The 27,825-nt window shown below is 39.7% G+C and overlaps 1 protein-coding gene across 1 annotated transcript in view; it reads left to right on the top strand.

The window, feature by feature from the left end:
- Positions 1-25,419, top strand: part of SLC18B1 (solute carrier family 18, subfamily B, member 1) — a 36,867-nt gene extending 11,448 nt beyond the window's left edge. Inside the window, exons 3-15 of the mRNA XM_012734791.1 lie at positions 890-1,029; positions 8,327-8,422; positions 8,761-8,834; positions 10,575-10,722; positions 13,985-14,141; positions 17,371-17,507; positions 19,456-19,557; positions 20,750-20,841; positions 22,162-22,257; positions 22,979-23,053; positions 23,974-24,067; positions 24,159-24,211; positions 24,457-25,419. Coding sequence (XP_012590245.1) covers positions 890-1,029; positions 8,327-8,422; positions 8,761-8,834; positions 10,575-10,722; positions 13,985-14,141; positions 17,371-17,507; positions 19,456-19,557; positions 20,750-20,841; positions 22,162-22,257; positions 22,979-23,053; positions 23,974-24,067; positions 24,159-24,211; positions 24,457-24,499 — 1,307 coding nt within the window. The 3' untranslated portion in view covers positions 24,500-25,419. The remainder of the gene's footprint in view (positions 1-889; positions 1,030-8,326; positions 8,423-8,760; positions 8,835-10,574; positions 10,723-13,984; positions 14,142-17,370; positions 17,508-19,455; positions 19,558-20,749; positions 20,842-22,161; positions 22,258-22,978; positions 23,054-23,973; positions 24,068-24,158; positions 24,212-24,456) is intronic.
- Positions 25,420-27,825: the final 2,406 nt, after the last annotated feature.

Here is a 27,825-nt window from a genome sequence, read left to right as displayed (position 1 = left end):
TCTGCGGTTAAGTGCTGGGTGTTTAGGCTGCATTCAAACCGGCTTGGCAGACGGACGGAAAGGTTTACATTCCCATTACCCGCTGCTCTTTCCCCCTTTTAACTTTCTCTCCCTTTGCGAAGGTCTCTAGTATCCACCAGGTTGCCCAGTTTGTTTTTTTTTTCTGTACTGCGAAGGATAAAATAGAGCAAATCAAATTTACTTTTCTTTTCCTTAAAACCATTTTAAAATGGCAAATCGATTTGTGCGATTTTGAAATTGAGTACTTAACCTGGGGTCTAAAAGATAAAACGAGAAGTTAGATCTAGGAATAAGTGTACATCAAAATTTATGCAAAAGACCAGTAATTCGTGTAGGAATGTTTTTTTATTATTAGATAGTAGGAGATGGCTTTCTAAGAACAAACCATTTTAAATATTTAGTTAACATTAATTTATTAAGTTTGTGAGAATCGTTGTTTTTTCTGCATACACTGTAGTGCCCTACAATCTTTTATAAACAGACAACATGATGTGCTTATAACATTATCCAGGTCTTATGACATACAAAGTTAGTAACTTGAGAAATTATACTTCTGAGAGATCACCCTGTGGATCTATCCTACTTAAAGGCATTCATTAAAGGTCAAGGAAATAAACCTTATGGTGAAGGCAAACAGATAAGACCAGTTTGTAAGTTGTTGAATTGATTGAAACAGGGACTATTATGTAATCGAAAGTGATATATTTTCAAAATTGCAGTTACTGTATCAGGCTTGTGCTACCTTCATTCATCCTGTATTCAGAATAGCCCTGACTCAGCAAAGCGCGTTGTCTGTGTGTAGAGCTGACATTTATTTTCTTACCCTCTTCCCAAATACTTGGCTGTAACTGCAATGTTTGTATTCAAGGTGATGACCCACCAGAAAGCCCAGGGGGAACATCCCGTGGACTAACCAGAGAGCAGCTTTTTGTGCTCATATCTGCAGCGTCCATTAATTTAGGTTCTATGCTGTGCTACTCTATTCTTGGACCTTTTTTCCCCAAGGAGGTGAGACATTTTTCTATCCTTATGAATTCTATTTTTGTTAATGTCTTTTGAATTATTTTATTTTCCAAAATGTAAAAATCTGCATATAGAAAAGAATATGGATTGAACTTCAGCCAACAGATGACTTTTGCTGGATAACAGGAAAAAAAAAATCCAGTCAGAAAGAACATCTTGGGAGCTAATTCCCATAAATATAATTGACCTTTAAGGGTTACCTTAATTTATTGTACATTTTGATTAATTTTTATTTGGTTTCTGCAAACGAAAAAAATGACTCAGTGAATGACTAAAATTTGAAGGTTACTGCAAAAGATTAAGACTGAATCTGTTTTGCATTATTAATATTTTGGAAGTAGGAAGACATAATCCACTAAGTTCTGTTTTCAGGCTTAAGTTTCTTATAAAATTTAGTGGCCATGTTTGAGCAAAGAATGAATTCTGATTAGTATTGGCTAATTCTCTCTAATCATTGCATTTTACTTGGTATTCTGGGTCTATAGATAATAATGGGTTTTGGAGAAAATAAAGAAAATAAAGGTCCTCCTGAAACCTGGGGGCAGGGGGTACAGTATAAAAGGAACTGGACTGCCTTACACCAGAGGAGACAATATGTTCTTTTATATCTGGGCCTTTGCCAGACTCAGTCCAGCTTCCTGGCCTCTCACTGCCTTCCAGTTTTTTATTTCATGTTCTACAAAGAAGATAAAAATGTTTTCTGTGCTAAAGGAACAGTACACCTCTGTACCCAAACAGTGCTTTTTAGTTTACATTGTTCTTTCTCACACATGTATCCCATCTGATCTCCTCAGCTCCATGAACAGAAGAGGAGAGAGGAGACCCTTTTCATGTTGCAAATGAAGAAACAGAAGTGACTTGCTCATGTCAGTCCTATTCACTTAACTGGGGCAGGAATTTAACTTCCCCCCTGCAGAGTATGGGAGCCATTGGATAAATTAGGGCAGAGGAAAAGATCAGAAAAAAAAATCCTCTCTTTATATCCTTTGAGAATGAAACAACAATGCAGAGTATCAGAATGTTGTGAGACCCTAGCACAAGGAGTCGGTCAGGGGCAAGCGAGAGAGAAGGTGGTACTGAACCAATTTCACAGGGTAAGTCTAGGTGGATCTTGAGAATTGGTAACTCCTAAGGTGAAAAAGTGGCAAGGGCATTTTCTAGGTGTGTTGAGAGATTAGCTTAGTCAATAAAGGTTTCTGTGATTATTCCAAAGTACAATGTTCCTACTTGGTATGATTTGGTAGGCTATTTTTTGTCTATGAACATTCAAACAATTTTTCACATAAACTTATATTAGCCGTGTACCCTGATCCCCAGAGTAACCTACCTAATCATACCACATGGGAATGGTGGTGATATTTTTGAATAGTGGGGGAAGCCTGTAACATGTTGTTGGCCTCCCAGCAGACAACATGTTATGACTTGGGCCTGGATGATCAATAGGAGGCAGAGTATCTGAGCAGGCAGGTCAGATCTAGAATGCAAGGGTCCTTCTCTGCATGCCAAAGATTTAGTCAGTGAGAGGTCACTAGAGGTGTTAAAGCAAGACAGATCAGATTTGGGTTTTGGAGAAAATAATGATGGCTGGGAGCCTCCTATGGAGTTAAGACAAAGAAGAACTGGTGTAAGTGGATTGACCAGTTGAAGAGCATTTCCTGGCTCAGCTGGCTCAGAGTGCAACTAATGTTAGTTTTTTTTTGTTTTTTTGTTTGTTTGTTTGTTTGTTTGTTTTTTCATGAAGTAGACAGGGGAAGCTAGGCTTGGTGTATATTCTTGTTATATTGGACACGGGGTGAGAGCACTCTAACTTTAAAAAGTGCAGGTATGAAGAATTGTCTTTCCTCATTTTTTATTATAGTCTGTTAAATACACTTGAAAGCTCACCCTTCTTCTTGAATGTTCTGTCACCCTTCTTACTAGCCAGAACTATTATTAGGCAAAAGAAAATCAGGAGTTTCTTCTTAAATTCTCGTGCAAGATTTCTGTTCCTACTCATCCTTCTGGTCACCTTCCATCTTTGTCAAGAGGATAACTTTGAATAGTTGTTCTCGAATTTCCTAATGTGAAGCAGGAGTCCCTATGTAGCTATTGCCAGGATATGTGTTCTAGACATTCTAAGTCACTATCTGCTTTCTGGTGGAAGTTGGGAACATATTGTGGCTAAAGTGACCATGTAAGTTTTACAAGTTTGTGCCCTCAGCTATAAAAAGGGGCTAGCAGCGGTATAGCAGACCTCTCCTGACCTGCCCACTGCTCCCCTGAGCAGTGTATCTCAGTAGATCTGCCTGTTCTGCTCCCCATTCTGTCTCTGGTGAATCCTCTTACCCCCCCCAATCCTCCAACACACACGTCTGACGCACATCCCATTTCTTGTATGCACAAATAAATAAATCTTTTAAAAAAAAAACAAAACAGCAATTTCTAGCCTCAACTTTCTGGAGGACAGGAGTCCTGGATCAGTGCGACTCAGGACTGCTCCTCTGAGAGCTGTAAGGGAAGAGCTGTTCCATATGAGCCGCTCCCTTTGGCTTCTCCATGGCTGACTTACCCTGTGCCTCTCACTTCATGTTTTCTCTATGGCATTTCTGTATCCAGTTTCCCTTTTTATGAAAATATACTTCGTGTCAGATTAAACACCACCCACAAACCTCATTTTAACTGCCTACTCCTGCAAAGGTTGTGTCTCCAAATGAGGTCACATTCTGAGGCCCATATGGAGTGCAACCTTGTAACGCTGTAGTGGGAATGTAGACTTCATGTTTCAGCCTCCATACAATATAACTTTTTGTTAGGATGCCAGGAAACTTGCCTTTTATAATGAGATCACTACACTATTTTCTCATGTGCTTATTAATAATGGAGGGCAGAAGCTAATATTGAATTCCATGGAATTATGGGTATAAATCCCACCTAAATTAATGCAGTTCTGTAGGTTTATCCTCACCACTCGCTTCCACCCACCAGGAACTTAGAGAAGTCTTCCACACTAAGGGGAAACCATCACAAAGTTTAGCTGAGAACATCAGAATCATCTACCTGACCTCCGATAGTTTTCTGCTACAAGAATTGTAGAGGTTCTTTAAGCAAATACAGTGATGGGGGGGGGGGAGTGAAAAAGACAAGAACTAGATGATAATGTAACTTTACATGGAAGCAAGAGTGTATTTTATCTTGAAATTGTAGTTGGGGAGGAAAGGTAAATAGAATTATGGATATCAGAGATTATTTTTTGTAGGAGTGTGTGCTGTATGCTTTGCTGTATAAGAGTAAAGATATAGGCAAAAAGCTAAAGCTTGGGCAAAGTATAAATTTGAAATGACTCTTGTGGCTATCATTATTCATTGCTGGCTCCTAGGTGCTCCGTAAGTGATCACTGACTGACTGAGGGCACAGAATCGTAGTGTAGGCTTGGCACTTCATAGGGTGCCAAGTTGCCAACTCTACCTTAAAGATATTAAACTCATATTTTAATTCTTTAAATGGCTATAACTAGAACCTGCTTTAAGGAGCTTCCATATATCCAGGGTTTAAGAAGTTTTTCAAACCTTTTTTTTTTTTAAAGCGATTTATTTATTTATGAATAAGAACTGCGGTACAGGCCAGAGGTACATGTGGGAGAGGGGGAGAGAATTCACCAGAGACGGAACAGGGAGCAGAACAGGCAGATGCACCGAAGCACACTGCTGTGGGGAGTGGCAGGTGGGACAGGAGAGGTCAGCTGTGGGTCAGCTCCCTGGCTCAGGATGGAACTGGTGCTGCTGTGGCTTCAGAGAACTTTGTAGTGCTACGATTTAACCCCTTGCGCTACCAGGGAAACCCTTAAACTTTCAATTTTTATATGTGATTTCAGTTGTACATCAAAACTAATAGTAGCATTTGAAATTCATAAGAAGTAAAGTTGGAATAAATGCTCTGTCATCTACAGCAAATTTAGGAACCCTGATAGAGCATTTAAGTAGGTGTCACTGTTGGGTGATACACTATTTCATGAGAATGTAGAATATTGTGCTTGGGGACATCTTTCATCCATGTTGTTGTAACCAGAAAAGAAAGTTTTGTTTTCTTTTGTCAGGTGACTGGTATGAATATCAGGAATAGAGAACCAGGCTAAGTGAGGATTGGTATGACTCATGTGATAGATTAAGGAACTTACTATTTTTGAATTTTTTGACCGACACAGTATTTTTATTTAAAGGGGGTTCAATCTTGTAAACAAGGGAAAAACTCGCTTCTCCTATGTGTCTCTCCTAGACTCTCCCACCGCTGCCACGTTCACACTCTGATATAGTAATGTGTCTTCTCCCCCACACCAGGTGGTTCTCACTGACAACAGCTCAGTGTCTTATAATTCAGTTCAGTGCTGACACTAGCCAGATAGAACAAAGACCCTGCAGAGTCAGGGCTCAGACCCTCTCAACTTCCGCCCACTTCAGATGCCATCTGAGAGCAGTAGATCTCCGGCTTAGCCTTCTGGCTCCCTTGGCCTCCTGAACTTGGCTTCATTACCTGTTAGAGTGATGCACAGAACTTAGAGAAACACTAATTTAATGTATATTATTTTTATATAAAAAGGATATGAGAACGTATAGAGGCACATACAGATAGAAGAGATACTCAGGGCAAGGTACGTGTGGGAGCTTCTCTGCCCTGCCTGGGCACCCTTCTCTCCCAGCTTCTCTATATATTCACCAACCAGAGGCACAATCGATCATTAACTCCCTTCCAGCACTCTCTGGGGAATAGGTGGTAAAGCTGTGACTTCCAGGCTCCTCACCATGGCTTGCTCTTTGTGACCAGCACCCAACCAAGATCTCCTCAGGAGTCACCTCATTAGAACAAAAGACACTCTTATAACCCTGGAAATTCCAAAGGATTTACGAGATACGTGCTCCAAATAAGAATGCAGAAATGTTAGAACAAAAGTACCCTTAGCACTTAGGCTATTACCAGGGTTTAGGGGATATGTGCCAAGAATTAGGGAGGCAGGAGCCAACATGTGTATTTTCTTTTATTCCTAGATACAAATAGGAAGTGTGCCAAGATCAGCTGTTTGCTCAGTTCCATGGGTGAAGTAAAGCACAATTTTGCTCGGCCAAAGCTTTTTTTCACTTGTTTTTGTTTATGCACTCTAATTCTGATTTTTGCCCATGAAAGCAAATACTTGTGGGGAATCAGGGGGTAAGGGGAGGTATTTATTGAGGTATAATTTATGTGCAAAAATTGCACACATTTGACATATATACCTTGATGAATTTGGACATGTGCGTCGACTGATCACAATAATCAAGGTAGCTAAACCTATACAGTCCCTTCAAAAAGTCCCTTGGGGTTTTCTCTGTGTATGTTGGGGTGGGCATTATAATATCATATAAGCTCACCTTTTTTAAACAGGAACTTTAAACCCAATGCACAATCATTTCCCTCTACCACTCCCTAAAGCCTCTAAAAACCATCATTCCGGTCTTTTGCTTCTTTGAGTTTGACTATTTTAGATAATTTATGTAAGTGAAACTATATCCTTTTGTAATTGTTTTATTTCACTTAGCATAAGTTCCTCAAAGTTTATTCACCTTGTTGCAAACGACACGATTTTTTTTAAGGCTAAATAATATTCTATTGTGTATACCCCACATTTTGTTTATCTGTTACAAGGCACCCCAGTGTGAATTGGGTTGCCTGTCTGTGGGTCTTCACCCGTGCGCTTACGATTCAATCGTATTATGGACACACTCAAAAGGTTAAATAATGGATTTATTTATAAGGAGAAAGGTAAAGGAATAACCCAGAGAAAGAGGGAGAGAAACACAGGTTAACTAGGATGTCCTACCAGTTCTGCTGACGTGGACTCCACCGGCACGCTGAAAACCGATTGAGCGCCAAAACGATCAGCTGCGAACCACCAGGTCCCCCCCAGAGCCCACATGTCCTGTTTTATCCTAACCTGGCTGCTCAGCTCCGCCCTCACGTCCCGGCATGCTTCTGCTTCTTCTTGGGATTTGGAGTTCCAGCATCTGGTGTAGGGGCGGAGTCCATTAAACCTGTACCTGTTACATATCCATTCATCTTTCAGTGAATTTTTGGATTGATTCTGTATCGACTTTGTGAATAATGCTCCAGTGAACATAGGGGTGCAGGTGTTCCTTGGAGACCCTGTTGCCAGTTTTTTTTGTGTGTGTGTATCTTCAGAAATGGGACTTCTGGATAATATGGTAGTTCTATTTTTAATGTTTTAAGGAATCTTTGTACTGTTTTCTGATTTAAGCTGTCTCCACCACTTACACGGTTTCTCATTTCTCCACATTCTCACCAACACTTGTTCCTTTTTTTCTCCCAATAATGAGCATCCTAATGGGTTATAAGATGATGCCTAATTATGATTTTCATCTCTGTGCCCCTCTTGATTAATGCTGTTGAACACCTTTTCATACACCTGGTAGCCATTTCTATGTCTTTGGAGATTGTCTTTTCAAGCCCCACTTTTGACTCAGGTTCTTTGTTTTTTCACTGTTGAGTTATGGGAGTTTAGATATATAGAACACTAACCCTTTATCTCATAGATGGCCTGCAAATAGTTTGTTTCACTCTGCAGCTGCCTTTCTGTTCCGTGATTTGTTTCCTTTGCTCTGAAGAACCTTTCTCGTTTATCCTGCTTATCTATTTTTGGTTTTGTTGGCTGTGCTGTAGTGTCTATCCGAGAAGGCATTGCCAAGGTTAATGTCAAGAGGTTTCCCAGTGTGCCTTTGAGGAGTTGAATAGTGTCAAGCACTACGGTTAAGCCTTTTTCAGGTCGGACATGTCATTTTTCAGGTGATTTTTGTGAATGTTGTAGGGAAGGGCCTGCTTGGGCATGGCCAGCATCCCAGCACTATAGGTTAAACTACTTGTGAAGCGACTGTACTTTCCTCCTGTCGTCCTTGGCACCTTGTGGAAGATGGATGGGTCGCGTGTGTTTCATTGGCACAGATGTCTGTCTTTATGCCGGTTCCAGACTGTTTTAATTAATGTATACTTAGAAATAATTTTAAAATAAGGAAATGTGATGCCCCTAGCTTTGTTCTTCTACCTTCATGCAGTAAGTTAACTATTCTTCATAGGCATGGTGGTGAATAATTTTCCTGTCATATATTAGATTCCTTGATCACCCTGTTTACTTTAAATAATACCTTCAAAATTGCTGTGTAAATGAAGGTTAACAGAAGATGATACTATAATCTAATAGCTCCATTTTCCCAAAGTGACGCTAATTTACCTTTCAAACTTTTCCTTTTTTGTTTCTTTAAAGGCTATAAAAAAAGGAGCCAGCAACACAGTTATTGGCATGATCTTTGGCTGTTATGCCTTGTTTGACTTACTATCATCTTTGGTATTTGGAAAATATGTAAGTATTGAAGCTCATATGTACATTTTAATTTAGAAAAATTGGCTAATTTGCTATCCTAATTTATTAATCTAGAATTTTCATTGATAACAGAGATAGCCACCATTATATTTTATGAATTGTACCACTCTTGACAATTTTATTCTTAAGGTTGATTGATAATTTCTTCCATGTTTATACACTAATTATATCATATCAGTCACTAAAGAATTATGGTATTTCATAAACTGGTCATATATTCTCCAGATCTTATATTTTCTGATATAGTGGATTTGTTTATGTCAATGTAGACTTGTAGCAGTCATCAATTTACCACTTTTCTTTGACATTTATTATAGCTTGTACATATTGGAGCAAAATTTATGTTTGTAGCAGGAATGTTTCTCTCAGGAGGAGTTACAATTCTCTTTGGGTAAGTGATGTTCAGATATGTTTGGGAGCTTGGACAGATGACATAATCTATCTTCAGGTTAAAACATTAATATATTCTTTAAATCAATCAGTATTATTGATTGTTGAGTTTCGGGTATGAGACTAATGGCAAAGGGTGTTGGGACCATGTACAAACGGGGCAAATGATAATGATCTTAAGAAAAGAGTCTGCTAGGAGATCACAATTAAGCTGGTAACAGAATCTATTTGTTAGGACAGCAGTGTCCATGAGTGAGACAAATTTAACTCAGTTTTTTTTTTTTTTGAAAAGATTTACCTATATTTATTCATACAGAACTGGGGTACAGGCCAGAGATGCGGAGGATGAGAGGATTCACCAGAGACAGAGTGGGGAGCAGAACAGGCAGATGGACAAAGTATACTGCTGAGGGGAGCAGCAGGCAGGTCAGGAGAGGTCTGCCGAGCCATGTGGATCTCCTCCAGAGCAGGCGGGGATCAAACTTATGCAGAAATGGCTTAAGCTTCTTAGTGCTGTGCTTTAACCTGCTGCGCCACCAGGGAGGGTCCAGAACTCAGTTTTCTTAGTCGTAAAAATATTTTGGTTTAAGCAAAAAAGTCAACTTCTTACCTAAAGATTCAGGTTACAGATCTTACAGGTCAGGTTACATTAAAGCAGTGTCATCAGAAGTCTTTCTCAAGTTCCTGGCTTGGCTTCCCCTGTACTTTGTTCTTGTACAAGCTCTTGTCATGGCACAAAAGCCCCCAGCAACTGCCATAGGAAAAGAATGCCCTCTGCCAATAGCTTCTAGTAGAGTCCCAGCATGAAGCCCCCTGGCCTGGTCCTTGATGGCCCATCCCTGCATGAAGGTTGCTGTAGAGTGGAGGTGAGAAAGCTCTGGTGGGCCAGGTCTGAGTCCCGTGTCTCTTTCACCATGATTTTAGAATGGTTCTCTCCAGTGTATTTCAAAATATTTCCAAAGGAAAAATAAGTTCTAGAGGCCAAGTAGCTATAAAGGTTCTTACATGTAAAGTCCTTAATTCAGCCCATAGTGACAAACAGAATGGAAGAGCTTGCCCAAGTTCTTGGGGAATATAGAGGAATAAGAAGGTAATAATATAATGAAGGAAGCACAGAAAATTGTCCTATCAATTCAGGTAGCATTTTTTTTAATTAGTGAAGTGTTTTCTGCTTTTTTTTTTTAATCTTGAAATGCTTACATAGTTTTTTTTTTTTAAGGATTTATTTATTTACGCATACAGAACTGGGGTACAGGCCAGAGGTGGTGAGAGGATTCACCAGAGACAGAGTGAGGAGCAGAGTAGGCAAATTGTCAAAGTACACTGCTGACTGGAGCAGTGGGTAAAACAGGAGAGGTCTGCTGTGCCTTAACCCACTATGCTACCAGGGGGAGGCCAGCTTTTTTTTTTTTTTTTTAATTTCAGCCCCTTTATGGGAGCAGGGGGTATGGGTGGAGCCAGGAATTATATAGGTTTTTGTCAGTCCCACATATTTCAAAAGATTTCCCTGGGGATTGATTATGTCAGCAGAAAAGGGCAACATAATTGTCATTATGACCCAAATTATTGCAAAAAAGCAATTTTCTCCTGAATAAAAATACAACAAGCAACTCTTTAAAACATTCACTTTCTAAGAAATTTACCCTAAACATGGTGGGTTTGATACTTCTCGTCACTGGGTACATTTATCAAGGTAGAACACCAATAACTTAGCATTTGAAATTTTCTTATTTTATTTCAGCATATTGGACCAAGTTCCAGATGGACCAATGTTTGTTGCTATGTGTTTTGTAGTGAGAATAGCAGATGCAATAAGCTTTTCTGCAGCAATAACTGCGTCTTTTTCTATCCTCGCGAAGGCGTTTCCAAATAACGTGGCCACCGTATTGGTATGTATTTTATACTTTCGCCCCATTTTCCTTTCAGTCTAAACTGACATACTTTTCTGACCTGGGGTTCATTCTTTTATCCCTGTCCTTTCTTTTTATTTTTTTCAAAAGATTTATTTATTTATGCTTACAGAACTGGGGTATAGGCCGAAGATGTGGTGGGTGAGAGGATTCACCAGAGACAGTGGGGAGTAGAACAGGCAGATTGGCAAAGTACACTGAGCAGTGGATGGATCAGAAGAGGTCTGCCATGCCATGTGGGTCAGCTCCCTGGCTGAGGATCTAACTTGTGCTGCAGTGGCTTCGGAGAGCTTCATAATGCGGTGCTTTAACCCGTTGTGCCACCAGGGAGAGTCCTATCCCTGCCCTTTTTTTATTCTCAACAAAAAAATGCATCTTCTTTAATCCTAGTTTCTACTTCTAGCAGCAAAGCTGTGACTAAATTACCATTGATCTTAACTTAGGTCCGCTTCTTGGGATTAGAGTCAAACTCTGAATAGAGTTGGATAGGTAAATTAGTCAGACTATACAGTACTTTTGCCATTTGTAAAATCTGCTTCATAGTATTTTCTGTATTTACTGCAGATTTGCCTGAAGCACTCCTCTGCCTGAAAGTAGAATTATCCACAGTGATAATTATACTAGAGTCCTTCCTTTGCTTTTCCCAGATTCCTGCATGAGATCTTTGAGATTGTCTGGAAGCCCTACCATGCTTCTGTGCTGTCTGAAGAGTGCCCCCAAATTTTATACCAAAATCCAGATATTTTGGTTGTAACAGACATTCTCATATATCACCTGGATGTCTGGATACCTGGTATCATAGCATACCCATCCTTGTCCCAGCTCCTGGCTGCCTCTCCAATCCCAGCATGCTTTCCTGTCACTAATGCATGAGTCCTCGAAGGCCCAGTGATGTGCTTTCTCACCAAATGCCACCTTCAGAGTCTATGGTTATTCGATAGATCTCAGGTCTAATCAGCATAATACCATGATTTTTCATTTATCCAAATGAGTATACCATAGTTGAAAGTTTTGACCAGCAATGAATTGTTCATTATGTAAATAATTCTTTCTACCTTAAAGTATGTTTCTGCATATGTATATGTTTATTGCAATGAGAAGAGAGTGAGCAACCGAGGCTCATTTTGGATTCCACATACTTTTGGCTGTTTTGACCACTGTGATAGGTATTTATGGTCCCTTTCTCAAAAAGGGTTCAGAAGAGTATTAGTCCACTGAGATCATCTGTAAAACAAATTTTGTGGCTAAACATATTTGGAGTGTGTATTCGCTGTCCTCCCAGTTAAAGGTGTCCATTATACACTAGTGTTTTAAGGCTCTGGAAATCCTATAGTAATGATACTTTATGTAATGTTGCATGACTCAGTTTTGATGGTGGAATCATGTTTTTCAAACAACTCTTGTTAACTCTCAAAAAATTGGTATTCTGTGGAAAGTGCTGCTCAGGGAATTCCTGTTCCTTAAAGGTGATGGAACAGGTTTATTTGATTTTCTGACCAGCAGTGGAGACAAGTGTTGCCCTATCAAGTTCTAGATAAAAGGGAATCCAGGGCCTCCCTGATGGAGCAAGGGGCTAAGTCTCAGCACTAGAAAGCTGTGGGCAGCTACTGCAGTGTGAGTTCGATCCCCAGCCAGGGACCTGACCCATGTGGCACAGCAGACCTCTCCTGTCTTGCCCACTGCTCCCCTCAGCAGTGTATTTCAGTAGATCTGCCTGTTCTGTTCCCCACTTTGGTGAATCCTCTTACCTTCCTACCACCCCCTACCTCTGGCCTACAACTCAGCTCTTATATGCATAAGTAAATAAAATAAATCTTTTTTAAAAATGCAGCCCAAACTAACACACTTAACAGGGCAGTTGATCTGACAGGCCTTATGGTGATTAATGTGGAATTTGTGTATTTGCTGTGAAATGTTGAAAGTTCCTAATGGACAACTTTATGCACTGTGTAAAGTCCAAAGATACAAGGTTGCAAGTCAGTCTTTGCTTAAAACCCCTAAAAACTAAATTGATTAAAAGTTTGTAATTTCTCTCTTTTTTAAAGATTTATCTTTATGTATGCATACAGGAACTGGGGTATCGGCCAGAGGTATAGGTAGTGAGAGAGGATTCACCAGAGACAGAGTGGGGTGCAGAACAGGCAGATCCACATAAATACACTGCCGCAGGGAGCAGTGCGCAAGACAGGAGAGGTCCACTGTGCCATGTGGGTTAGCCAGGGATCAAACTCATGCTACAATTAGCATTCTGGCCTGGGATCGAACTCATGCTGCAGTGGCTGCCACCAGGGAGGCCTCTAAAGTTTGTAGTTTCTCTTATAGTGAACTTTTCCCACAGCACTGTTCTATTTAACTCGGACTAACAACAACAACAAAAACAGGTTAAAAATTTCAAAAGTTACAAAAGGAAATACAGAAGATAGTAAATATATAAAATGAGTTTTTGTGAGTGTACTCTATAAATTATTTTTCTCTTGACTTTACAAACACACCTGTTGTCACCCAGTTCAACATCAGTCTTCTGGAAGACTTCAGATTTTATAGGTTTCTTGCAGAGTGATTCCATGTGTTGTGTACAGCACACACGTGTGTATGGACACACACACACACTCTCTCAGAGAAAGCATGATTCTCTCTTCCTTCACGTTCTTTACACTATTAATAGCCCAGTCTGTACAATGTTTAGAGCTTTGCTGATGACACTGAAAGTGAAATCGCCTTGGAGATCTTTTTTTTTTAATATTTATTTATCTATTTTTTGCATAGACAGACTAGGTGTAGACCAGAGGTGCAGGGGATTAGAGGCTTACCAGAGACAGAGTAGGGAGTAGAGAGGTGGATTTTTGAAATACGCTGCTAAGAGGAGTTGCAGGTGAGTCAGGAGAGGTCTGTGCCATGTGTGAGTAAACTCCAGGTCAGGGATCACATTCAGACTGCAGGGATGATAGTAACCCAGGGGGGTCCCCTTGGAGATCATTTTATAACTATATATGAAGTGAGTTTTTATGGCATACTTAGAAAATCAAACACACCATTAGAGTTGAAAATAATAAAAGCACCTCCTACTTTTTACTTTCTGCTACTCTTATGCTTTTAATATATGTGTTTACAATTTTGGTACATTTTTGTGTGTGTAAGTTGTGAAGTATTAAGAATGTTTTTCAGATATTATCTTTTAAAGTTTTTTTTAATCCTTTTAAAGCAAATGATACTAACAGTTCTTTTGTTTTCCTATTTTTAGGGAAGTCTTGAAATTTTCTCGGGCCTGGGCCTAGTACTAGGGCCTCCTTTGGGTGGCTTCTTGTATCAGTCCTTTGGCTACGAGGTCCCTTTTATTTTTCTGGGATGCATAGTTCTGCTGATGGTGCCACTCAATATGTATATTTTACCTAATTATGGTAAGGCTACATTTATCACTCATTTTAAGACCTTGGAATTTTTGTCCCTAACTGGAGGACCAGTTTAACATAGACTCACTTTTTTTTTTTTTATATATGGCAATAAAATTTTTCTTAGTACCCTGAAAGGACTGATTCTCTCTAGAAATGTCTCTGCAGGCAACCAATTTATTTGAATTCATGTGTATCACAGATCTTACCAACCATGGAAGAAATTATTGAAAAGTAGAAATTTTTGTTTATGTTATTTATTATGGGCAGAATTTTATATTCTCTGCATTCTACCCCATGTCTTTACTCCTCTGGCCCAGCAGACAGTATGGCTTTAACATTGAGTCCCTTCCTCTCCCTCGTCCTTTACACTCATCTTTTGTCCTGCTCTAAAGAAATGTTTCTAAACATAGTATGGACTTGGCAATCCACTTACTGAAAATCCCTAAATTTAGAACTCTCCCTGGTGGCAAAACAGGTTAAAGCAAAGCACTGTGGAGCTGTCTGTAGCCACTGCAGCTCGAGTTCATCCCCGGCCAGAGGTGACCCACATGGTGCCTAGCCTGCCGCTCCCCTCAGCAGTGTATTTCAATACATTGACTGTTCTGCTCCCCTCTCTGTCTCTGGTGAATCCTCACACTCCCTCATCTCTGGCCTGTAGCCCAGTTCTTGTATGCATAAATAAGTAAATCTTAAAAAGAAAATCCAGGGCCCTCCCTGGTAGTGTTGGAGCGCAGCACTGCAAAGCTGGCCAGATGCTTCAGTGTAAGTTCGATCCCTGGCCCCGGAGGTGATGCACATGGCAGAAACATGAGCTTTATCCTAAAGACCATTAGGACCTTGTTAGATTCTAGCAGAGAAGCCAGATCTAGAATATCTTCCTCCCACTTAACCTAACCCTACTCATACTTCAAAACATAATTTGTTTTACCTTTTCTGGGAAATTTTCCTGAATGTCATAGTACTAAGGGATGAGTAAGTGGTGCTGTAGTGCTCAGGAGTTTTTTTCCTGACCCCTTACACCTGAGGGTGTCTGACTTCCCCCATCACCAACAGTAGTTTCTTGTGGCAGACACTGTCAGCCACAGACTTCCATTCCTCTGCAAAGAATGTATCTTATCAGAGAACAGCGATGAGTAGCTTAGAACAGCTCCTGATGGTGACTCTGAAGCAGATACCACCCCAGGTGATACCACTGTGAACTTCTTCAACAGTTTCATTAATTTCATCATGTTTCTTTTCATGAATATTTTTTTAAAAGATTTATTTTTATCAGTTTATGCATATAAAAGCTGGGATGTAGGACAGAGGTGAGGGTGATGAGAGGGTTCACCACAGAATGGGGAGCAGAACAGTCAGATCTTCTGAAGTACACTACTGAGGGGAGCAGTGGGCAAGACAGGTGAGGTCTTCTGTGCCATGTGGGTCAGTTCCCTGGCTGGAGACTGAACTCATGCAGCAGTGGCAGTGATAGCTTGATAGCACTGAGACTTTAACCCTGTGCCACCAGGGAGGCCCTTCGTGAACATTCTTATCTATAGTATTGTGATAACCCCTTTTCCTACTTTGCATTTAGAGAAGGGGAACATTTTGCTGTAATAGTTGGCTTTATACTATAATCCCATAATGCCTTTTTGTGCACAATAAATGTACCCAATTACATTTGATCTTTTATGATTTATATTTCAAAGGTGACTGATGAACGTTTTCACACGCTATTCAAAATCCAGTTAGGCCTCCCATTGCTACTACCACACTCAGCCACTTGGTGGTGGTATCCTTTAATTCTACTGCATGCTGCTTTTGAAGTTGAACTTCCTGGCTTTTGCTCAGGTTTGAGTCATGGTTGAGTATTTTGTTGATAACTGAAAACTTTTTTTTTTTTAAAGATATTTATGCATACAAGAACTGGGGAACAGGCTAGAGGTTCAGGGGGTGAAAGGATGCACCAGAGACAAGAGTAGGGAGCAGAACAGTCAGACTGAAATACACTGCTGTGGGGAGCAGCGAGCAGGTCAGGAGAGATCTGTCGGCCATGTGGGTCACATCCTGGCTGGGGACCAAACTCATGCTGCAGTGTCCATGGATAGTTTCATAGTGCTTCACTTTAACCCCTTGAACCACCAGGGATGGCCCAATAACTTAAAATTTAAGGCCATATTCTAAGTTTACCACTCACATTGTGATGAAGTCTAAATGTAATGCTTAAAATTGTGGAACCACTCTATGGTTTTTATACTTTGCTCCTCTTACACCCACACCTCTGCCCTACACCCCAATTCTTGTATGCATAAATAAATAAAAGTAAATCTTAAAAAAAAAGAATTTGAGTGATAAACCATTGAGGGTGCTGTTGGAGAAATGAGGACAGACACGTGCTGTTCCTGGCATTCAGAGGGCTTCCTTGTCTGGCCCCAACCAGGACACTGCAACCACTCAAGGCTGCGCCCCTGTCTCCATTCTCCTTGAGAACAGAAAGTTCTCTTCGAATCTCAGATCTGATTCTCACTCCTTTCTTGAAATTCCAAGTGATTTCTCTAACTTTTCAGCTTGCGTTAAGTCCTATATTGTCCTTTTGCTGCATTCTTCTGCAGTGTGGGCATTTCCATGCCACAGGTGTCCCTGTGCAATCTCCATCCAACTTTCCTGTTCTTCTTGCCTTTTCTCAAAGATGGAGTAATTTTTTTCTCACTTCTGAATCCTGGACTATACCATTCCTGGAATAACAGTCCTGGGTTTCTCTCTCCTCTTTTGTCAGATCATCTGAAGTTTGTCCTTTAGACATAATATAACTGGTATATTATTACTCTTGGAATGCCTTTCAGTGCAGTATTTCCATTGCTGGCAGAGAAAGCATTGCCTTGTGTCCTTTGATTAAGTCAGACTTCTCCTTAGTACACAAATATTGTTCCTTGATTAGGCCTCTGGCTTTTCCATGCACTACATGAAATGCCACACCTTCCTGTTCTACCTGGGAAGGTCTTCCTTGCTTCTAGGTCATACCTTAGGCCCCTTCTTCTCATACTGTGATTCCAACTGACTTTTTGAATTTGAGAATGTGCTTCTAGATTTGAACACTGTGTGCAAATTTAGATAATATACTATTTTAGGCAAACTGAGAAGTGTACTTATTTTGATTGCCAGTAACGATAGCTATGACAATTTTACTATAGGTTAAAAAATAAAACTAAGTGACTTTAATTACCCTGATTTTTCTTTTCAATTATCCCCTCTAAAGTGTCTGATCCCAATGAACACTCATTCTGGAAACTTATCACTTTACCCAAGGTTGGCCTGATAGCCTTCGTCATCATCTCACTCAGCTCGTGTTTGGGCTTCCTGGATCCTACGCTGTCTCTCTTTGTTTTGGAGAAGGTAATTAGCCTGTGGATGGAGCACTGTACATTGTAGCAGGTAGACATGTTTCTTTTGTGCAGAGTCCCCTGCATGGGTGAGAGAAGTAGGCAGAATGGGAAAAATCACTCTATGGGAACCAGTGTCTTCCGTCTGTAACAACCTTGTAAGCAGAGGTCTGATTCAGTGTAAATCCTTGTAAGCAGGGGTCTGATTCAGTGTAAATGGAAGAGAACGTTCACCGTGTGACTAAATATTGGCCTCTTTACCACGTCCTTGCTCAGTTCATCATAGGTCTGCTTAACTAGAGAATTCCTGTATTAGTTTGAATTCCACCGAGGCATTAGGGGGTACCCAGTGGCTCATTTAATATGAGGTTGACATTAAACTTCTTCCCTAAGGCCCAGTTACCTTTTGGGTATTGCATAATTTTTTTTAAAGTTTTATTTATTTATATATAGAAGAACTGGTGTATAGGCCAGAGGTGCAGGGGTGAGAGGATTCACCAGAGACAGAGTGGGGAGCAGAACAGGCAGATTGACTGAACTACACTGCTGAGGGGAACAATGGGTGAATCAAGATTCTTCTGTGCCCTGTGGGTCACCTCCCTGGCAGGGGAGTGTACTCAGGCTGCAGTGATTAGCAATAGCTTCCTAGTGCTGAGACTTAACCATATACCACCAGAAAGGTCCTATTGCATATCATAATGCTGGATTATATTAGTCTGGAATGAAAAAAGGACCTGAGAGTCTTTGTTTTTTTAGTACTGAAAAATAAGTACATTTTAAATGTTTAATGCCATAGAAATTTGTTTAGTATATTGAAAATTTTTTAATAATGTAATAAAGTGTATCATCAGGTTTTATAGTTAATTATGCTAGAAAATTAATATGTGTATATAAAGGTGGAAATCCACTAGGTATAACCTTTATTGAATTTATTTGCAGCACTATGATTAAAAAAGCAGTGCCAGAACAATAGAAAACAAATAGTAACCAAGCTGTCACCAGCCACTGTCACATGAGGTCCATTCCCTGCCAGGGAAATATTCCACCTGGCACAGCAGACCTCTCCTATTCCACCTGCTGCTCCCTTCAGCCATGTATTTCAGTGAATCCGCCTGTTTTGCCCCCTACTCTGTCCTCTGATGAATCCTCTTACCACCCACACGAGTTCTTGTATGCATAAATAAATAAAAATAAATCTTAAAAAAAAAAACCAAAAACAACCTACCCTGACTCATAAATAAATCTCCCAACTTAAGCCAGAAAATTAATTAAGGAAGTTAAGACAAATGAGAACAATTCAGATAACTAAGAAAAAGCATTTGTTATGTTAGTACTAGTGACAGTATCTTTAGAGTTATATGGGAGCATACTGTTTTAAAATGTCATGAATCTAATTTTTAAAATTTTTATATTTTAAAGATATGTTTATCATGGTTACATTGATTTATGACATTGTATATGTATGGGTGTATAAGTTCACACATGAATCTAGTTCTTTTGTTAGGTATGATGCCCTTTTGTGATGGACAGAATAGATAGTATTGTCAGTGTTTTCACATTAATCACATCAATCTGTGGACAGTCAACTCACCAGGAACCTTGCAAATTCTTAGGCCCTATTCTAGAATTTTTAAATCAGAAATTCTAGGGTTGAGGCCCAAGAACCTTTTTAAACAACATCTCCAGATAATTTGTGTGCATTGTCAAGTTTGCAAGACTGATGTACCTGTAAAAATGCTGTGATTCAAGGAAGCATAAATGTATTTAATGTCTGATACTACAGAGCAAAATATCTAGGACTGCTGACTCCACCCCAAAGATAAAATGAAACCCATTTGGAAGGATGTTGAAGGTTATTTATGGTAGATAAAAGGAGCTGAAAAAACTGGAAGACAGAAAAGCTAGAGATCTACTTAAAAAACATTGAACCTGACAACCTTAATGCGGAATTTCTTTTGCAGTTTCATTTACCAGCTGGATATGTGGGCCTCGTGTACCTGGGGCTGGCTCTGTTTTACATGGTTTTTTCACCATTATTTGGTCTACTAAGTGATAAAAGGCCAGTATGTACACTTTAATTTATATTTAAGTATTGTTTTTATGTGTTTAGACCTGTGAGATTTTCAGCTGTACCTCCAGAACTCTAGAGCTCTTGACATAGTCATTTAAAAAAAAAAAAATCAGCTTTATTGACATAGAATGAACACCATTTTAAGGTATTTTAAAGTACACATCTTGGCAATTTAGTGTGATATACTTTGTGGCAGGACCCTTTCATCTAGGTAATTTACATATCCATCCTTCAAATATGTATCTTATTTTGGGGGGAAGGGGAGAGTTGGTGAGGACATTTAAGTTCTAATATATTACATTCTAATATATTCAACTATCAAAAAGTTCAAGTGTGAAGCCCAGTGCCTTCCAACCTGCCCTGTCCTTGAGCAGATTTACTTTTAATTACTTCATCTAGAAAGGGAAGTCATGTGATAAAGCTGTTGAAAAACGATTGGATTAGACTTTCTAAAGGAAAAAGTTCCCTTGACACTAAACAATGGTTGACTCCAATAATTCGGACAAGAGTGCGTTGAATGGAGTGCGAAAGGAGTACCACGGAAATAAGCCTGATTATCCCTGAGACATCGGGACAGAAAATCCTGGTCCTTTAATTGTAGAGATCTAAACCACGCAACACGGATGACTGTTCGCCAGATCTCACACTTCTGTCTCTTCAGTACATACTTCTTGCATTTCCCTTCTTTATTTGATTTGCCTATAGAGTTATCAGACCTCAGTAAAAGAGTATTATTTAGTACTCTGGTTGATTAGCAGCAAATGCCTTATATGGTGTTTAAAGTTTGATATTAAGAGTCTTGTTTAACTGAATAGATATTGTCTTATACTTTTTGGCCTGTACTCAACTAGTTTATAAAGGATAATTTTAGTGGGTACTCTTTAAGAGTATGACTTTTCCTAGTATTGTGACTAGTATGTGTTTCTTTGTGGTGAGTGCTTTTTAAATTGCTATATTTAAACTAGTTCACCACATGCAAATATCCAATCACGCGCTCTTTCTTGGGGTACAGAGTCCTTGCTTTTGAGCCTGTCAGCTACCTATATTCTTTCAGTGTGATGTTGCACTTCCTTTCGTATATTTTGATTTTTAAATGTCATGACTTGTGTCTTTAATAATTTTTTATATCCCTCTACTATGGAGGCTCTTTATCTCTAAGAGATTTTTTTAACTTTCTTTACCAGCATCTAAGGAAATGGTTTCTGGTTTTTGGAAGCTTAATCACTGCAGGGTGCTACATGCTTTTAGGACCAGCCCCAGTCCTGCACATTAAAAGGTAATTTTGTTCTTTTTTTGTATTTTTTGCTGAATAGCATTAGGAATTACTTCAAAATTTTTTGATGTCATACTGGTATGGCTTAACACTTGAACCTTATTATTTTACTACAGATGGCCCTTGAACAATGTTGGTTAGTCACACCAACCCCTTATGTAACTTTTGATTCCCCCCAGAAGATAACTTCCAATAACTTGTTGTTGAATGGAAACCCTGCCAATGTTATAAACAAACAACAGATATTTTGTATGCTACATGTATTAAAGCTTGCATTTTTACAATAAACTAGAGAAAAAAGTGTTACTAAGAAAATCACAAGGTCATGCTATTGACAGAAATCCCATGTCGGTGAACCCTCACAGTTTGAACCCATGCTCTTCAAGAGTACTGTAACTACCATGTTTTAGGACTCTACTGAATTGTTATTTTACCTTACTAGAGGCTAACATGGTACAAGAAAATAAGAATACATAAAATCTTCTTCATGCAGTGAGAAAAATGCTTATTCAACTGTCATGTTTCAACTGCACACTAGATCGTTGGTACTAAAAATAACATTTTTTGTTATCTACCTTTTGTTGATAGTTCTTAGAATGTTTTGATATTTTCCACTTGTTCCTTGAGGCAGGGACCAAATCTTCTTTGTTTCTTGATCATCCTTAGCATGTAGTAGCTGCTCATTAAAGTTTGTAAGCTATAATTTATTTGCTAAAATGAAGTGAGCTTCTTAGACCTTTTCAGGTACTCTGGAATAAAGCATGGTATGGAAAGACAAAGGATTTCAGAGTCCTTCAGATTTGGATTTGGATCCTGTGTTTGCCTGGCTGTCAATAAATATGTGAACTTGGACAAATCACTTCACTTACAAGAGCCTCAACTTTCTTATCTACAAATAGGAGCTAATGATAGTACTGACATGGCAGAGTGCTGCAGGGATTAAATGGGGTGGTGGATGTTCAGTAGCTGACATCATTTTCTAGTCAATGGAATTTCAAAGCAAACCATTGAAGGGGAATCATTTGCATTGCTATTTTAACCAGTTTGGGGCGGATTTTGTATGGTGATAAGAAGGCAGGTTGACTCAAGGCATGGAATAAGAAATTAAAATACCAGGATGAATTCACTGTTTTCCTCCTCCAGAATGTAAGGAGCTAAGTGGTGTGATCACTGAATGAAATTGGATCAGACAGGAATGAGAAGCAGCACGTCATCTGAGAAATGAACTTCTCTGGGGTTCTACATGCCCTCTTTCACCTGAAGCTTTGTCTCCTTTAAAATGCTAATGGATTTTTGTTTTTTACATCCCACCCACTTCTGCAGTCAGCTCTGGATGCTGATCCTGATATTAGTCATAAATGGTATCTCTGCTGGAATGAGCATCATCCCAACTTTCCCAGAGGTGCTCAGCTGTGCATAGTAAGTTACTCTGTTGCTTACAGACCTGTAAACTTACCAACCTTGGGCATCACAGCGCATTATGAATTTCTCAGTTTGTAGGATAATGGATATCTCTTTACAGTATTAAATATTGATGATTTCATATCTTGTAATATTGTGGCATTAGTAGCTATACAATAAATAAAATGAATGATCATTTATGGAGATACTCAGTAGAGGTAAAGTGGAATAAAGATGGAACCTTGGCTTGGTTTATATCTGGGCACAGATAGACTTTTAGAAAGTCAAAGTACAATGGAAAGGCCTCAGTAATTGCTCCTCTCTCATGGATGAATTTCATAAAAGTTCATCCTCTCACCAGTATGTTTGGTGATAAAGAACATAAGGTGAACTTGAGCAGGCAGACTTTGTCACTGATCTCATAGAAATAAAGCATTGCTCCTACATTTTCTGATAGCTGTCCATCTTAACATGTTAATCTCATTTTCAGACTTTCTTAGTTAATCACATATTTGTATGGGTACTTTTCTGTTGTATGTTATATATGCAATAAAGTAACCTATGGAGTAAACATGCTGGAAAAATTCCTTTCAATTACATTAGCTTTTTAGCTTAGCAATGGAGTGCTCTTGCAGTCGATTTTGTCCCAGTTACCCTTGGTCTGTTTTATCTGTCATGCACTTCTCTTCCAAGCAGCTGTTCCTTTTAATATTAAGTAAACACTTGTCTCTCTTGGCAGTGAAAATGGGTTTGAGGAAGGACTGAGTACATTGGGACTGGTGTCAGGTCTCTTTGGTGCAATGTGGTCTGTTGGGTGAGTAGCCTTTGAATTTCTTTCACCTCTGCAAGATAGAAAGTATGATCCACATTTACAGATGAAGAAAGAGAGACATGAGGGGTCAGATGACTTGTCCAAAGGCATAGAATTCATTTAGGGCAGTGCTAGAATTCTGACACCATAACTGGTGGTTAGACCAGCTGTTTTAATACCTTGTCAAATGATCTCAAACGCATGGTCGTTTTAACTGGTATTTTTTTGTCTTTAAAGATGTATTTATTTATGTATACAGAACTGGAGTACAGGTCAGAGGTGCAGGGGTGAGAGGATTCACCAGAGGCAGAATGGGCCAATTGAGCAGATACACTGCTGAGGGGAGCAGCGGGCGGGTCAGGAGAGGTCTGCAGCGCCATGTGGGTCATATCCGGGGCTGGAGATAGAACTCGTGCTGTAGTGGTTGCAAGAGCTTCGTAGTGCTGCACTTTACCCATTGCACCACCATGGAGGGCCCTTTAACTGGTATTTTTAAGTTCCTTTAATAGGAACATATCTCAGTTTTAAACATTTCGTTGTTTATTTTTTTACTTTATGCTAAACCAGAGGGTAACTGTACACTGACAATGTAGATACCAATAAATATAACTCTGTACATTCTGAGTTAAATTATGTTAAATACAAATACTTATAGTGTAGGGAAAATAATAAAATTATTATTATAGCTTATAATTTATGTTGATATAATAAAAATATTCTTTTGAACACATGTCATCTTTCCTGTATTTCCATGCAAGGTACCAACTTTGCAGAAAGAAACAGTTGTAATTTTTAGAATTGTTGAGAAATGTTAAAGGTCATCATTTTTCAGTTTAGTGAATACCTGTGACTGAAAGACAATGTAGTCTTTAGAAAGTAACTCCTTTTAACTCTTCCATATTCTTTCTTCTTTTCATTGTCAGCGCTTTTGTAGGTCCAGTGCTGGGTGGATTTCTCTATGAGAAAATAGGTTTTGAATGGGCAGCTGCTATCCAAGGTCTGTGGGCTTTAGTAAGTGTGAGTAATCAGATTTTTATTTTCATTTGCCTTGTGTTTGTGAAGAAATATGACTGGGAGCATTAACACTAATGGATTAATTGTGTTACAGGGATTATCAATGGCCTTGTTTTATCTGTTTGAGCACTCAAGAAAAAGACAAAGGTATGGTCAACCTTTGAGCTTCTCTTTTCTCCTTTCAAAACCAGACTTTAGGAGTAGAAAAGAAATGCTATATATCCATTCCTCTGGTCACATTTTCAGGCCCTCTGAATCTCATCACTGAAGTTTAAAGCAATGCATTTAATGCATTTAATAGTTGGGTGGTAATAAAGGTACTAAGTTGTTTTAAGTTGACAGATACTAAAATTATTTTATTTCCCTTGATGTAATTCTAAACTTCAAAATAGTCTCAGCACAGAGGAAGATCGAGCTGCACTCCTGCCTGATTAAATCAAGTCTTCCAAATCCTGGATTGATGCAGGGTTGGATGGAGGTCTCTGGCCTTGAACATCAAAGTTGGAAGGGTTTTCTTATCTTATGCCTGGCACTCCATGGACTCCGTATCAGCCTCTGGAAAATGGTAACATATTTTTGGATTATCCTGTGTTCAGCTGTAGTTAACTACTGTGCTGAAGAGCTAGCTGCTGAACCAGCCATACTGGAAACATTAAGGAGGAGAACAGTTGACAATCAATGAAAGCTTGTGTTTTTAAGTGACCAAACTTACCTTCAACGATGTAAATGACTCCAGGTCTCCTGTTTCCTGTATTTAATTTTATTTTATTCTAAGAACACTGACTCTGTGAATGTATTCTTTTTATTATTTGGGAAAGAAATGAATTGATTTGATATATTTAAAAGTATATAAACTAAAGCTATATAGAACGATTACTATGAAATCCGTTTTTAATAGATGTAATTTCTAGGTGCCCTGAGATTTTTGCTTTTGTTTAAAAGGCAAAAATCCCTGCCTACCATGCCAAATTCCTCTGTCATTCCCTCGTCTTCATCTCTTCTAGAAATTTGATTTCTATGAAAGGTACAGAATAACATTTGTTAAGACTTCCATATTTGTAATACACTTTGAAATTATGATCTGACTTTAAAAATAATGTTGATACGACATTATTTCTTTTAATGTCTGTCTCATTTATATCATTAAAAAAAATTAACATACTCCTAGTAGGTGTATCCCATTCCCAGAACAAGAGAGCTGACAGAAATGCTTGCTCTACTTAGTGAAGTGGTCCTGTGACTGCATGTAAAACTCATTGTGTTTTTGGAAATGAGTGAATCTCTGTGGTACAACTCTCCTGATACATTTTCATGGGGAAGTAGCCATATTTACTTAAAAAAAAAACCAAAAACATAGATTAGAGGGCCTTCCTGGTGGCACAAGGCATCAAGTCTCAGAACTATGAAGTTATTTCTGGCCAGGGAGCTGACCCACATGGCGCAGCAGACCTCTCTTGTCTCTCTGCTGCTCCCCTCAGCAGTGTATTTCAGTCAAGCCACCTGTTCTGCTCCCCACTCTGTCTCTGGTGGATCCTTTCACTAACTCCCCTTCCCACACCTCTGGTCTATACCCGAGCTCTTGTATGCAAAAATAAGTAAATTGTTTTTAAAAACAATAAATGCTTTTTATCTATTTATTAATTGAAGACTATTTTTTGAAAGTTTCTCTGAACAGATGGACCAGGTGCTAGGGATGGGCTGTGAACAAAGCAAACAAAACCTTAGCTATATGGAGAGTAAAAAACAATTTCTGCTTGATAGGGAACTTATGTCCCAAGGGAAGGGACAAACAATAAAACACCAGAAAATGTAATTATTTACAGAGATACTGTGAAGGACAAAACATTGATAGGAAAGAATAACTGACTGGGATTATTTTGATATGTGACCCTAATTTAAATGAGGCCTTTTCACAGAGGTGGGAGTGCAGACCTAAGAGAGGAAAGTGGAGAATGAGGCAGCTGTTTTGAGGGGAGTGCAGTACTCAGCACTGGGCTTGACAGGTCAGAGATGGGTCCATGGCCCACCCACAGGTGGCACCTCCTTAACAGGAGGGTTTGGGGAAGTGAAGAGACAGCTTTTGGTGGGGAATGTCAAGTTTTTATTTACATTTCAGGAAGTTCTCCTGAGGGGAGGAGAAGGATTATTAGCAGAGTTACAGTAAATCATCGGAAGCTTGGAGAGATATCGATGCTTCAGACCTTGGAGGTGATGATGGAGATGGACAGAAATGAGTGTGTTTGGAAGTGAGACCAACAAGACTTGCTGAGGTGAAGAAAGGAATTTCAGATGATTCCTCACTTTGGACATGAGGGTATGGGTGAATGGCTATGCCTTAGTGAGATGAGGAAGAATCTTGAATGGGCAGATTGAACCATGCCGGGATACCTTTTCATACCGGAGGAAGGGCGACTCTACAAAGGTTGGGAATGATGGAGCGATGGAGGGCCGCTGGCGGCTTGGCGCAGCTGCCTGTGGGAGAAGATGGTCGGTTCACAAGCACTAGTAGCCTACTTCTCTTCCTGCCTTCCCGGAGCAGTTCCGGATGGAGTGTTGTAGCCCCAGCCTGCTGCATCCATGAGAGGTCCAGAATAGGGCCAACTCCAGGCTGTCCTGGCTTAAAACCCCGCTTTCAAAGTTTTCTTCTTTAGTTGTGGCTTCTGTGGGGTCGCCTCCACTGAAGGACCTACAGACGCCTCTCGGGGTTTGCAGTTCCCGCTGCCGCCGCAAGAGGCCGCTGTTGCAGCGCCGAGGAGATGGCTGGTCGGTTTGCAGCGGAGCTTGATGTCCCAATAGGCCACAGAGCTTACTGGAGTCGCTAGGGTCCCCATCCTTTTACCATTACCAGCTATGTAGACTGCTGAGAGTTTAAGGTCAATGACAAATTATCCAGGGTAGTTCCCACCACGGGAACCGAGCTGGACTTCACGGAGAAATCAATTACACCACTGTATTGCATCAATTTCACTCAGCTCTCTTATGGTTATGACAACGTGACGCTATTTTGGAAGTCTATTGTACGCTGACGTCCTAATCTCTATTATAGTTTTTACAAAAGGTACAGTTTGGAACTCTAGTGTATTCCATTAGCTTCAGCTTTGTTAACTGTTATCACTTGTGCTGTTTATGTAGACCTACCTCATTGATCTCAATTAAGGGCAGCTCTGTTGCAGTGATTACATAAATCTCAATTCTTTTTTTTTTTAAGATTTATTTATTTATGCATACAGAACTGGGGTACAGGCCGGAGGTGTTGGGGGTGGGATGAGAGGATTCGTCAAAGACAGAGTGGAGTGCAGACCAGGCAGATGTACTGAAACACACTGCTGAGGGGAGAGACAGGAGCAGCCTGCCTCACCTTGTAGGTCAACTTCTCAGGACAGAACTTGGACTACAGTGGCTGCAGAGTTTCAAATGCTGTTTTTAAACCCCTTGCATCACCAGGGAGAGCCCTGGACTTAATGCCACAATAGCTTCAAATTGTCCTTCAAGTTATATACAAATACCTTGTCAAAATAGCCTGTACCCACACTTCCTATTCCCACACTTCCTATTCCCACACTTCCTATTCCCTACATACGTGTGAAGTCAAAGCGTTACTAATCACATGTGGCAATTAAAAACAATCCAGATTTCTATTGATTTCAACATCATAAAAATGGAGCAATTCTTGGAATTAGGGGCTGGGAGAGTGGAGGGGCATCTCCACGTTTTTTTTTTACTCTATTCAGGATATCAGGTAAACCAAGACAGGAGCTAGA

This window comes from Condylura cristata, unplaced genomic scaffold (assembly GCF_000260355.1).
Source record: "Condylura cristata isolate star-nosed mole 26May11 unplaced genomic scaffold, ConCri1.0 scaffold00001, whole genome shotgun sequence".
Classification (NCBI taxonomy): Eukaryota; Metazoa; Chordata; class Mammalia; order Eulipotyphla; family Talpidae; genus Condylura; species Condylura cristata.
Note: the sequence above shows the minus strand (reverse complement) of the source record. Positions and strands in the feature narration are given on the sequence as shown.